At 36.4% G+C, this 14,629-nt stretch overlaps 1 protein-coding gene across 2 annotated transcripts in view; it reads right to left on the bottom strand.

Moving 5' to 3' along the window:
• The window catches only part of miga1 (mitoguardin 1), a 99,110-nt gene that overhangs the window by 39,232 nt on the left and 45,249 nt on the right, over positions 1-14,629 (bottom strand). For both annotated transcript variants that reach the window (XM_039736056.1, XM_039736057.1), the window contains one exon: positions 13,741-13,864. In XM_039736056.1, coding sequence (XP_039591990.1) covers positions 13,741-13,864 — 124 coding nt within the window. The remainder of the gene's footprint in view (positions 1-13,740; positions 13,865-14,629) is intronic.

The following is a 14,629-nucleotide window of genomic DNA, read 5'->3' as shown; positions in this document are numbered from 1 at the left end:
ATTTATAAAGTCATTCCTGATTATATAAAGTCAAAATCGGAGTATATAAACTCACTCCTGAATATATAAAGTGAAAGTCAAAATCTATTGATTGAAAAGACCCTAAACTGAACTAAGTTAACAAAAACGTATTCAGAAAAATACATTAAAAAAACACTGTTCGGTTAATGTTTTGAAAATGATGCATGTGCCCGGCCCAGGATTGGTTCCTGCCTTGCGCCCAATGTTGGCTGGGATTGGCTCCAGCAGACCCCCGTGACCCTGTGGTCGGATTCAACGGGTTGGGAAATGGATGGATATTCCAGCGCTGACTTTATATACTCAGGTTTTGACTTTATATATTTGGGAATGACTTTATATATTCAAGTTTTGACTTTATATATTCCAGCAGTGACTTTATATAATCAAGTTTTGACTTTATATATTCGGAATGACTTTATATATACAAGTTTTGACTTTATATAGTTAAATTTAGTCATCATTGCATAACTTTTTCTTTACCATAGAAATTTAAAGACTAAATTCAACTTCCATTCCTAACAAAGATATTTCTGGCGACTAAATAGAACCTACTTATATCCAAATTTGAGCTATTGAGCTGTCGCCTGCCTGCCTGAATAAGTCACCCTCGCTTCGCTCTTACTTTTTTACCGTTCATTTAATCATGGCTAGTGGCGGAAAAATTATAAAATGGAAGGAGGATTACACTGAGTATGGCTTTACCAAAACAATTATTGATGGTGAATCGATTATTCATAAAGCTTCAATTGGTGATTTGTTTTTCTGTGTTAACCTCATATTTTTCATACTTCTTCTCAAACCAAGGGGTGCGAGGGTAAAATGAATCGGAAGCGCTGATCAATGTAATCGGTGTACCAGGAAATCATGCATTGACAGAAGTTCCCTTTGTTTGTAATGCAAAGTGTGATTAAATGCGTGATTTTTAACGCGTTATGGATTACATGCATCAAGCTTCTCAGCTGTGCTTGTGCTAAGAAAAGGAAACATTTTAAAAATAACGTAACACGATTGTCAATGTAACCTTTTGTAAGTAGTGCCTGGAGGATTCAGTGTGGAGAAACTGTAGAGACAGCGTGTGTATTAACTTGTGGATTTTTCTGTGAGTATTTGGTGGCAGCGCTACAAAGTCGCTCGTAACACTGCGTTAGCTGCGGAGCTCAGCTCAGAGCGAAATGAGGTGAATGGGAGGGAGATGATGACGTGACTCCCCACCCGCCTTAACTGTCAATCCCCACAAACACAGTCTCGGAATTTGCATAAGCACAGCCCTTCACCTGCAATTTTAACTTAGTTACAAAGTGATCAATACTCGCTTATATCCCGCGCCTCTCATTAAACTTGTATCCCGCATTACCCATGGGCATGACAAACGCCAGCGGCAGCCTGTCTATGAACTTAATTTAAACTTTAGGTTTACACCGTGCTTTGTTTCTGAAGTAGCAGCACTCATGAATATGGTTGTATATGTCACTCGCTCGCTTCTTATTGTTTCGCTGCCTTCTCAATTATATAATGCATGTTTTCTTCAGCGCTTTTTGGAGCTCTTCCTGGTTTTCTACGTACTGCGTTGACAGTCAGTTCACGTGATTACGTGGAGGCGTGATGATGTCACACAAAACTCCGCCCCCACGGCTTTCGAGCTCAACTCCATTACAGTATATGAAGAAAAATAGCTTCCAGTTATGACCAGTACGCATAGAATTTCGAAATGAAACCTGCCCAACTTTTGTAAGGAAGCTGTAAGGAATGAGCCTGCCAAATTTCAGCCTTCTACCTACACGGAACTTGGGAGAATTAGTGATGAGTCAGTGAGTGAGTCAGTGAGTGAGTGAGGGCTTTGCCTTTTATTAGTATAGATTAAAATGGCAAAATATAATGTGCTTATTTATAAATACTATTTGAGTTGCAAGTAAATTTCTTCTAAATAAAAATACATAGCTAGATTTATTTGATACGCTAAAAAGCAATGTTCATAGTTACGGCAAAAAACTGCTAGTGGTCTGGGACTTTCTATGCCAAGAAAAATATTTTAAAACCATCTCTTTATTTTATGATGTATACAATGAAATACTGAAGGATATGCATTCTAGCCATTGAGAGCAGCAGATCATTAAAATTCTCAAGCAAAATCAGGAGATACATGAGAAAGTCTATTTGACATATACACCTTGGCTAGTTGTTAGAAGTTTTACTAATTCAGGAAAATATATAAATACTTCATCATTATAATTACCCATTTTATTATTCTATGCTCACTGTGAAAAGTAAAATAAAAGCACAAAATAACTTTATTGAAAACATGCCACCATAACTTAAATACTGTCAGAACTCAAAATAACATATTACTGAACAATACAAAAGTACAAACCTCTCCCATCCTGGACTTTTCAGGTTTTACTGTACTCCAACTTCAAAAGTGAATTTAATATGGCTTTTTGCAATAATCAACAGAAAAAATATCTTTAAATGTTAAACTGAAAACAAATCTATGGAAATCCATATAAACTGTTCACAGTTGTGTTTGGGGATATATTTTATAGTGCAAGCGTGTTGTTCAAATATGCTGTATACTAAGTATGTGCACATTGATATTCTTCAGACTGTACTTTAACAATAATGCAGTAGAATAGAGTCATTTCATCTTGGTACAATATGTGTTTATTTTTTCATTATTACATTAATGTAATTGTACAAAAACATAGCCACAATCATTAAACAAAAATAATGAATTACTTAAGTTACTATGATGTATATAATTCATCAATTGTGCAGTGAAAATGTTTGGGTGATTGTAGTGTAATACATCTGGAATGTCCAACTGCTGATGGGTCAGTTTCCTAGCAAAACTAGAACATGAAGGAAAACGAACATTCCAGATAGCTAAGGACAAGGTTGATTAAAAATACCAGTCAGGATCGAAACAAGAAAATTTAAAAGTAGTGAATATTCCTAAGGTTACTGTTACGTTTATCATTAAAAAAAAAAAAAGAAGAAGAAGAAGGAATATGACAAAACTTTAAATCTGCCCAGAGAAGGCCAACTGAAAAAAAAAAAAACTGAGTTAATGTGCAATTAGGGGACTAATGAGGGAGGCCACTGTGAGACCTATGACTCTGAAGGAGTTATAACCTAATCATTATTAATGATTTTATATTATAGGTTATACCAGTTAATCTTCATTTTGATTTTTAAAATCAAATTGTGATGTTGTACTTCCATATTTAGTTTACTTTCTATTTTCAAATACATTTAAAATAAATTTTAACACACCTGGAACAAAGACAGGTTAAATAACTTGCTATGGGTCACTCAATAAGTCATAATAAGCCATTTTGTATTATTAAGTCAAACAACCTAACCAATACTTTACAGGGCAAAAGACAGAGGAATAGTATTGGATAAATATATATCTTAGCCAACTGAAATCATTTTTATGAATCTACTTTTTCCAGCACAATATTCTGTGAGAAATCAAACCAGTCCCCAAAGGTTAAAGAAACTGGGCAAACAAAAACACACTTTGCCAGTTTTAGAGCTGCCAATCAATCTATTCCTCAGGGCGAACCCAGCTCAGAAATGAACTAGAATACACAATGATTTGATTAAGTATTAAAGAATTTGCATGAAAAAGAGGAAACTATCTCCTACATTCCCCACTTCCTGAAAAGTGGCTTCAGGAAGGCTCACAACATTGGAAGCCTATGAGCCATGTCCCATCTGCTGAGTAAAGGAGCAGAAGAATGCATTAGAGCCAAACTATATTTAGATTTGCTATTCCCAAAGGAACAAAGCTCCCTTTAGTAACAAGATCTTGGAAACATCAGAAAAACATAAAAGAATTACTGTAACATTTTCCTGAATATCATAAACTATTAGTTTGGGCAACTACTATTTTGAAATGCAACGATGCTTTGTTTAAAGTATTTTGCAGCAATTCATGTTTTACAAGTGGATTGCTTAATATCCATCCCAGCAAGCACTGGGTGTGAGGCAAGAACAATCCTTGGATAGGAAACCTGGTTACTTAATATATGAGAGAATTTACATCCAAGCTAACATGTCAATTTCCAACCCACTATATCCTAAACTTATTTACCTGAAAAACTTCAGTACATTCACCTAAAATGTAACTTATAAAACAGTAACTGTACTGTTGTGCAATATTAACTCTACAGCCCAATAGAAACAAAAGATTTAAAATCAAAACTTATTATTTGTTTGCAGATTGTATGTTTACACACAAGAATGTACCCATCTATAGTCAAACTTGCTTAATAAAATGATAGGATTACAGGCAAACAGATCCTATCAGCAGAGTATCTGGTGTAAGGCTGGAACCAAACCTGGACATGGCATACTCACGCTTGGCGATTTACAACCTCCAATTAATGTTAACATACAAGCCATTTTTCAATGGCCAATAGAGAATGTACCAATTCAACAGATTATGCATGGAATCATCCTTGGACATGTGATAGAACAATTAGCTGGCACCAATCTAATGCAATCTAATAATATTTCAGAAATAGACCAATTAAATAAATTTACTCTTGTACTAATCTCAGGAAATATGTAGTTTGTGCCTTCTGTATTTTTTCAATATTCACTTTATTTCTTTCAAGAGAGCACTCAAAAATACCTTACATGTGATGTTTACCTTTACACAATCTTAAGCATGTAATCTACAAAGTGTTTTTTCCCCAAGAGGGAAACAAGACATCTCTGCCATATATTAGCTAAAACATCATAAAATACTGTACCCATTATAAATGTCCATTACACTGACACCATTACATGCTTTGAAATTATTCTTTAGTATAAAAACTTGACACAAATTTGTGTCGTTTGTTTTTATACACAAAGAGAAACAGGTGAGTAAATTGCTTGTAAATTTAAGCAGCCAGCTGTTATTTGCTGTATAGACTGACTTTCAAGGAAGTTTCCTTTTTGTTCTGCTGTTGTAGCTATTAAAATCAAATAAATGTTGTAATCTGTTGAACTTTAAATCCACATTAACTAAATTTACCGGTTAAAACATTACACAATTTAGTAAAATACACAAGATTAGGTTGCTTTAGATTGAAAACCTTATTGTAGGCCTCATTCAAATGTCTATCAAAGTGTCAAGCATAAATTAACTGACACGCCAGCTGGGTCTGTAGGAAACTAGGCTGCAAACAGACACCAGTTTATTTTAATCACCTGACACAGAGATTCCAGGGTTGCCGTTGAAATCTATTTTAAGCTTCAGCGACATCAGTTGACCAAAAGCACAAAAACAACACTAGCAAATGGTACATAGCTGATGTTGTTTCTGTTTCATGATTAAAACCTTAACTTTTGTAAGCTATTACACTCAGGGAAATAAAAGACCTCTGAATAACAATTATTGTTGGCAAATTACGTATCTACTTTTACGACATTGTCACTAGTATAAGAAAAACTCAAATCAGTATAATAACCTTCACTTTTCTAACATCGGTCTTTGCTTTAAAGCATATGTGATTATATTCTCAGTAATATTGTCTAAAGTAAAGTACCAGGAGAACTATATCCAATGAATCACTTCAAAATAAAATATGATGAACTCAGGACAGTTTGTAGCCAAGCAATTTTTAATTTACTAGAGTTGAGTTTTATCTGTAAAAAGCCATTCTGTCACAAGAATAATGTCCTGCTGTTGCAAAGAAAATTATTTTGTTAAGAGTACTTCAGAGGAATTGTACCCAATGGAAACAGAACAGTGTTTTTGACACACGTATTGCAACATCTGGCTGTTCACTGTATTAGGAAATATTTCGTGAATTTCTTCTTCAAATATCAATGAATTTCGTCTTAAAATGGACATGATAGGACACTGCTCATTTATTTATTAAACTGTGGTAACTGCAGGGGGATAAAATTGATGAGCCACAGCATGAAGTTATGGGAAAGAGTAGTGGAAGCTAGGTTAAGAAGGAAGGTGATGATTAGTGAGCAGCAGAATGGTTTAATGCCAGGAAAGAGCACCACAGATGCAATGTTTGCTCTGAGGATGTTGATGGAGAAGTATAGAAAAGCCTAGAAGAAGTTGCATTGTGTCTTTGTAGACCTGGAGAAAGCATATGACAGGGTGCCTCGAGAGGCGCTGTGGTATTGTATGAGGTAGTCGGGAGTGGAAGAGAAGTATGTAAGAGTTGTACAGGATATGTATGAGGAAAGTGTGAAAGTGGTGAAGTCTGCGGTAGGAGTGACGGATGCATTCAAGTTGGAGCTGGGGTTACATCAGGGATCGGCTCTGAGCCCTTTCTTATTTGCAATGGTGATGGACAGGTTGACAGACAAGATTAGACGTGGACTATGATGTTTGCTAATGACATTGTGATCTGTGGCGATAGTAGAGAGCAGGTCGAGGAGACACTGGAGAGGTGGAGGTCTGCTCTGGGGAGGAGAGGAATGAAGGCCAGTAAGAACAAGACAAAATACATCTGTGTGAATGAGAGGAAGGCCTGGGAGTACAGTTGGTGAAAGTGGATGAGTTTAAATACTTAGGATCAACAATTCAGAGTAACAGGGATTGTGGAAGAGTGGTGAAAAAGAGAGTGCAGGCAGGGTGGAATGGGTGGAGAAGAGGGTCAAGAGTGATTTGTGACAGACGGGTATCAGCAAGAGTGAAAGGGAAGTTCTACAGGACAGTAGTGAGATCTGCTATGTTATATGGGTTAGAGACGGAGGTACTGACCAGAAAGCAGGAGACAGAGCTGGAGGTGGCACAGTTAATAATGTTAAGATTTGAATTGGGTGTGATGAGGATGGACAGGGTTAGAAAGGAGTACATTAGAGGGTCAGCTCAAGTTGGAGAGTGTGCAGAGGAGAGATGCTGGGTATACTGAGAAAAGGATGTTAAAGATAGAGCTGCCAGGCAAGAAGAAAAGAGGAAGGCATAAGAGAAGGTTTATGGATGTGGTGAGAGAGGACATGTACAGTATGTGGTGGGTGTAACAGAGCAAGATGCAGAAGACAGGATGATATGGGAGAAGATGATCTGCTGTGGCAACCCCTAACAGGAGCAGCCGAAAGAAGAAGAAGAAGAAGAAAAAATGATCACATCAGGAAAAAATATTGTCTGCTATAGATCCAGGGTATTCAGAATGGATATTGTCAGGTATCGGTGTACTGATTCTGATAAGGACATTTTCACTGATATCAGTTTGAAATGCCTAAGGTTTAATGAACTCAGAATATCTAACTTCTTAAAGTCCTGTTAAACTCGGGAATCATGCAACTGTGTGTGATTAAAAACAAAAATATCACAATAAGACTTTTCTAAATAATTAAGTACTTTTATATTTGACTTCAGGTCAAACGTTTTAAAAGAGGACATTAAATGTATAAAACATTTAGATAAAGTGTTTTTCCTCAAGGAATCAAATTAAAATCTGTGCCAATCTGGACATTTGCACTGTGGTAACTGCTGGTGTCCAGTCACAATCCTACAATATTTGGATTACAAAGGTCCTCAGAAGAGCAACATGAGTTATCCTACACTCACAAACACAGGGTCTGTCTCTAAGCACTGCAAGCAGAACACCAGCACAGTTCTCACCCACCAGGCCTCCACCTTTAAGTGCAGCACAGCCATTACATTCTGCCTGTCCACAGTACAAATACTACAAACTATCCCAAGTGCTTTGTCCTGGAATCACACTGCAAACCATCCAAATCCAGACATTTGCACTGCAATAATTTCCAGCAACCAGTCGTAAACCGCAATATCTAAATTACAAGGCTCCATGGCAAAGTGATTAAGGGTGGGAGGTGTGCGGTGTCATACTGCCAAATTTGAGTGTAGTGGTAAAAGCTTGTAGAATGCTTTACACAATGTAACATATGGCATACTGTATATAGTCTGGCTTTACATGTAGGGAAGGGAATGATAAAATTCCAAAGTGGGTAGGAGGGAAGAGGAGAAGATAACAGAACTTTACACATCTTAAGAACTAACTTTAGTTGAGGATACAATAGGAAAGGATGAAAAGGGACCAGGAAATCTGGATCTTAACTGCTTAAATATATCCAAAGCTTGTTTTTATCAGAAATATCTCTGAGTATGCTAATTTTTATATGACCCAGAATGAAAATCTGTAACAATGTTATAAGTCATACTTTGTTTTTTTTGAGTTACATGGTGTTAACATTGATATCCAGTTAAAATATTTATTTTAAGTAAGGACTGTGAACATTTTTTTTTCTTTATATTGATTTTTTTGCAGGCATTTAAATTACATCATAGCTTTATGTTCATATAGCAACACAACTGAAAGTTTCTTGTGTTATTCAGTTTCATACAGGATATTCAGAAATTATGACTACAACTTCTGGCCATAGGTGGCATATTTTACATGTGTACTAGATGTGTTTTAAACAGAATCTCTCTGCAAATGTATTTGAATGGTTTTATCCCAACATTGCACATTAAACCAAACATGCAGCTGCATTTAGCTCTGTTACTCAATTTTTGTAGTTACAATTTTAAAGTGCTTCATTCTAGATAAAATTATAATGTAGTCATACAGTATACCTCAGTAATTTCAGATTTTGTTTCTAAGCAGGGTAAATGTCAGCAATATATTTTTACATGATTATTTGAAATTGCAGGTTTCCATTTCCTATGAATTAGAAAGTGTGCCTGTGTGTTACAATAAGCAAGATAATGGTTGTTGATGCACTTCAAAGTAGGATATGAGTTCAGGTAGTATATACTATATTTGTTCATCCGTAGGGTTATACTTAAATTCTTATTTCATCCTTAGTTATTCAGAAAAACGTTTATTTATTGAAAATTTATTTTTGTGCTTGCTATTATTTTTAACCAATTTGTTTTATTAAATTATTGTGCATTGTTACTGTTATTAAAAATATTTGGTAAATTTTAAAAATATTTGGTTGAATTTACTGAGCTTTTTAATTAACCATATTAATACTATACAAAAAAGTAATCATCATAACCAATTAAGCAATTGAATTAAAAATGTATATAGAATGTATATAAAATGTATAAAATAAAATCATAAAAACCAAAACATAATGGAAATAGTCTTGTGACCAAAATAGTGAGATATGTTCCAAGGGGTGCTTCCTCTGCTAGACTAGATTATTGTGGGAAATAATCTAATAAATAATAAAGTGAGGAAACCACTTTATAGTCTTTAAAATGTGTTGGTAGTTAGAGACAGCAATCTTCTGCACTAAGTAAAAAATGTCTAAGCGAAGGCAGTTAAATGAACTTCTTTTTGGAATGGGTGGTGGAAGAGACAATTGCTGACAAAGGCTATTTAAAGGAAGACAAGTGGACTCTTCCTTATAATCAGACACTGCTTTAAAAAAAAGTAAACAAATTAAGGAGGACAGAAGAGGTGTTCCAAGAAAAAGAAAAAAAAAAGGAAAGTCATCAGTATATATATTTTTTGGGGGGACATAAGGTATATTAATATGGATGATCAAATCAAATTTATGAAGGCAATGTCAAGAGAGTGAACAGAAAGATTAATAAATCCGTAAGTGTATTTATAAGGTATAACATTCAGAAGCATTTGGGAGCTTGAAACTCAGATCATTTTAAATTTCTGTTTATTAACTTCAAAGATAGAAATATCAAATTTTTGCTTATTAAAATGTTTTTGCAGGAATAAGTTGTATTCTGAAAGAACAGTACAAGCACAATGTAATAATCAGTACAGTACATTAACCACGAATAGGCTTATGGTGGATAAAAGCAATTTCACAGTCATTCTAGTGATATGAAAACTGCATTATTGATGTGCTATTAATAGTTTTTGGTGGTGTTGGGTCTATAGCTAATTGTAGTTCATATTTCTTAAAAATAAGACTTTTGAAAAAAATGTGCATGAAGGAGAATTAAAATCTATGTTGAAGACTCAAGCTAAAACGGTTGTCTGTAACAGTGATGACAATGATGGGTAGAAGGCTGTTGTGGCGCTTTGCCAGTAAATTACAGTACCAGTGAAATACTGAATAATTAAAATCTGTAGATAACATAGCCTATAGTTTTATTTTAGTGCTGAGTACATCTTCATTCACTTACTATATGTACAACAGCTTACTGAGCCACATCTTAAGGAGTTCTTTTCCTCTTACATTTCTAGATAAATTAGATGACCCTTTGTATTGACTGCTTAGATTGCTTACTGAAGATCACTTAACTTACTTGGTAAGACTTCATGCAACAGAAGAAGGAAGTTGTTGTCACATAAGATTGCACAAGCCTCTTATCTGATGGGGGTGTTCACATCCATTTGTATGAATACTGGCATTTCAATAACTTGTGTTGGGGATCTGTTTTGCCATCAGGTGTGGCTATCAAATGTGTAAGATAAAAATATACAAGCTCTAATAACATCTCTCAAGGTACATTTGAGATAGTAAATTAATCAGTAATTAATCAATAATTGTAGTCAGAGAGAATGTTTCTCTGTTTTAAGATTTCAACAGTACACCAATGGTTTTAAACAGGTATTTTTTTTATTTTTAAAATTTTGCACAGTGAGCTCTATCTGCTCAGCAATTCTGGCATTTTCTTAACAAATTTCCTTGATGTATTTGTGTACCACTCTTAAAAAAAAAAAGACAGCTGAGATCAGAGTTGTTTCATGCAAACTAGACGGACATGGTAAGTGCACGTAAGTGCTTTTAGCTGCAGTGGCCAAAACAGAGACCCATGTGTAAATGAATATTAGTGAAGGCATGAAGAATGACTTGGCCTAAAATATACTGCTCAAAAAAATTAAAGGAACACTTTTTAATGAGAGTCTAGCATCAAGTCAATGAAACTTCTGGGATATTGACCTTGTCAGTTAAGTAGCAGAGGGGGGTGTTAATTAGTTTCAGCTACTTTGGTGTTAATGAAATTAACAACAGGTGCAGTAGAGGGCAACAAAGAGACTACCCCCAACACAGGAATGGTTTAACAGGTGGAGGCCACTGACATCTTTTCTGACTGTTTTTTCACTAGTTTTGCATTTGGCTATGGTCACAGTCACTACTGGTAGCATGAGGCGATACCTGGACCCTACAGAGGTTGCACAGGTAGTCCAACTTCTCCAGGACGGTGGCACATCAATATGTGCCAATGCCAGAAGGTTTATGATGGTGGCCTGAGCGCCCGACGTCCTCTACCTGGCCCTGTGCTCACTGCCCAGCACCATGAAGCTCGATTAGCTTTTGTCACAGAATACCAAAATTGGCAGGTCCACCAATGGCACCCTGTGTTTTTCGCAGATGAGAGCAGGTTCACCCTGAGCACATGTGACAGACATGAAAAGGTCTGGAGAAGCCTTGGAGAAAGTTGTGCTGCCTGTAACATCATTCAGCGTGACTGGTTTGGTGGTGGGTCAGTGATGGTCTGGGGGGGCATATCCTTGGAGGGACGCACAGACCTCTACAGGCTAGACAATGGCACCTTGTCTGCCATTAGGTATTGGGGTGAAATCCTTGGACCCACTGTCAGACCCTATGCTGGTGCAGTGGGTCCTGGGTTCCTCCTGGTGCACAACAATGCCTGGACTCATGTGTTGAGAGTATGCAGGCAGTTCCTGGAGGAATAATTGATACCACTGACTGGCCCCCACGCTCACCTGACCTAAATCCAATAGAACACCTCTGGGACATTATGTTTTGGTCCATCTGATGCTGCCAGGTTGCACCTCAGACGGTCCAGGGGCTCAGTTATGTCCTGGTCCAGATCTGGGAGTAGATCACCCAGGACACCATCTGTCGTCTCATTAGGAGAATGCCTTGACGTTGACAGGCATGGGTACAAACACGTGAGGGCCATACAAACTACTGAGTATGATTTTGAGATGCTGCAATTAAATTTCGGTAAAATGGATTATCCTGCCGCATTATTTTTTCACTTTGATTTTCAGGGTATCTTTGAATTCAGCCCTCTTTAGGTTGATAATTTTCATTTCCATCAAACGAAGTGGCATCCTTTTGTTCCTAACACATTACTCGGTCCATATCAGTATATCCAACATGATTTTTTTTACCCCATTGAGATCTGATGTGTTTTCAAAGTGTTCCTTTAATTTTTTTCAGCAGTTTAGTTCTACCAGACCACTCAATGACTCAGGATGGGTAGACAGGAACTCATCCCATCATGAGGTCCAGGTGGAAATGCTGAAAGCCTTGGATACTGTAGGAGATGTTTTGGCTAACATATCTCTTTACTGTGATGTGTAAGACAGGGATAGTGCATTAGGACTAGAAGAGTAGGATGGTGATCCTTGATTTTAAAAAAAGAGACAAGAGTGTGTTTCAATACCTAAAGGACCATATGACATGGCCTCCCTAGAAAAGCCTCTCTTGGATTACTGGAATGGAAACTCCACTCAACAGCTAAAACTCAGATTCAGGAAGAACAAAGTTGATTTGTCTTGGTCATGGAACAGTGGACCAAGTTTTTATCCTTGTATGGATATCTGAAGGGATCACGTGAGATTAGTAATCTTGTCTACTTATGCTTTGTGAACTTGGGAAAAAGTTTGATGATGTGCCCTGTGGTATCCTGGGGAAGGTATTTCAAGAGTATGAGTAAGAGTTCTTGCACAGTAACAACTGTGTTTTTATACTGTGTTGGCACTGGACTTTACAAATGGTACATCTTGTGTCTTCTCAATTTTATTATATTCATGAACAGGACATTAAAGTCTATGCAAGTTTTAAAAAGTATTTAGTTTGAGAACCTAACAGTTGCACCTCTGTTGCCTGCAGATGATACTTTCTTCTTCATTTCTCATAACACACTGGCTCACACTGCAATATTTAACATCTGGGTAGAATGAAGTTGGAATGAAAATCAGAATCTCCAATCTAAGGACAAAATTCTTTCCTAGAAAAGAGTGCTTTGCTCATGCAGGTAAAGAGGGAGCTGCTGCCCCAAACACAGAAGTTCAAGTACGTTGGTGTCTAGTTCACAAGCAAGGGCTGACACGACTGTAAGACTGACCAATAAACCAGTACTGTGTCAGCAGTCTTATGAATAGTACTGGACTACAACAGTGAAAAAAGAATGCACAAAGCCACTGTTTTTTCCCTGTCTGTGTACATACTCACCCTCACATCTGAGTAGTGGCTAAAGGAATGATGTTGTGTGTACAAGAGCCCAAAATAAGGCTCCTTTAAAGGGTTGTTAGGCTTGCTTTCTGTGAAAGGGAAAGCAGCTTGGCATTATGGGAGAACTTTAGAGTAGGACTACTGTTTCTCAGATTTGACAGGAGTTGCCAAAGGTGCTTTGAGCATATAGCTCAAATGCCCCTGACTGCGTTCTCTGGGTGATATACAAGGTAAAGCGTCTGTCCAAAAAAAATTGGATGACAGGATGTACTCCAAAATAGGCAATGCATTAGTTTTGAATCTGTTCAACTATAAGTATTTGTTATGCAAGGAAACTTCCAGCCATTGGTTAACAATGTGGAATGGCATCTACTTCAGATATATGCAATTTAATCCATAAATACCATATTGTATCATGGTGGTTGCTTTAATGTATAGCATGTATCATCCTTCCAGATGCTACAAAAAAACAACATGAAGACTGTGAATAAATTAATACTATTCTAACAATGTTAAGTATTCCATGTTTTTTCAAGCCCATCTTTGCATCCACCAATCTGGACTTTAAATGCGAGAACATGCAGAGTTTACAAAATAATCACTCACCAATATCATTGGCAAGAGAGGAGGGATCAGAGGCTCCCAAAGTGGCTTCAAACTCCTCCTGCAGGCGATAGGCTCTTTGAAGCAAAGACTCCAATTTGTGAATAAACTCTGCACTAATAATGTCCTAAAAAATAGAATTCATTATATTTTAAACATAACTACAATGCACAAGTACCAAATACAAATATTACCACAAATAATAATAACTGTCATGTATTTTTTTTTAAATAATGTTTTACTCAAACAACATTTTTTTTATAATCAAGAGTGGGTGCACTTGAATATCCTGCTTACAGTGTTACACTGTTATATTGGGATATACTGTAATTACAGCATAATGTGCAATATATTACACAGGGTGACATCTGAGAAATGAGTGGTACTAGATTCCCATTGGCTTTCCTAGTGTATGTATATTTGTCCGTAAGCCACAGAGCAATTCATCTAAAAGATTCACGACATTTAATAACACAGAAGAAACATGAGAATACCCCAGGTACCTTCAAGTATGTGTGTTTTGTGATTTCCAGAAAACTAAAATGCCTAAAAATCTTAAAAGTTTCCAAATTACATTTACCTATACATATTCCCTTTCTTGCTAATATCTTTTTTTCAACTTGACTTCTCATCTTTCCCTTAAAATTATACAGAAATGACCATTTGCTTTTGAAACACTTGCTACAAAAATTGCAATATCCTCCTGTTGGATCTGTAGTAAATGTTGTCTTATTTACTCACTTAATCCTTTAAAAACGTGCTCTTGAATGTTCTTTGATCCACTGTAATGCCTTGTCATTTGTCTTTATACAATGGCAAACTGTTCCAAGTATTTTACAGGGAATGTGAAACTGAAACAGGTCTAATTAAGTAACAGAAAAATCTTACTTAA

This window comes from Polypterus senegalus, chromosome 14, assembly GCF_016835505.1.
Source record: "Polypterus senegalus isolate Bchr_013 chromosome 14, ASM1683550v1, whole genome shotgun sequence".
NCBI lineage: Eukaryota > Metazoa > Chordata > Cladistia > Polypteriformes > Polypteridae > Polypterus > Polypterus senegalus.
This window is presented reverse-complemented; position numbering and strand designations above follow the sequence as displayed.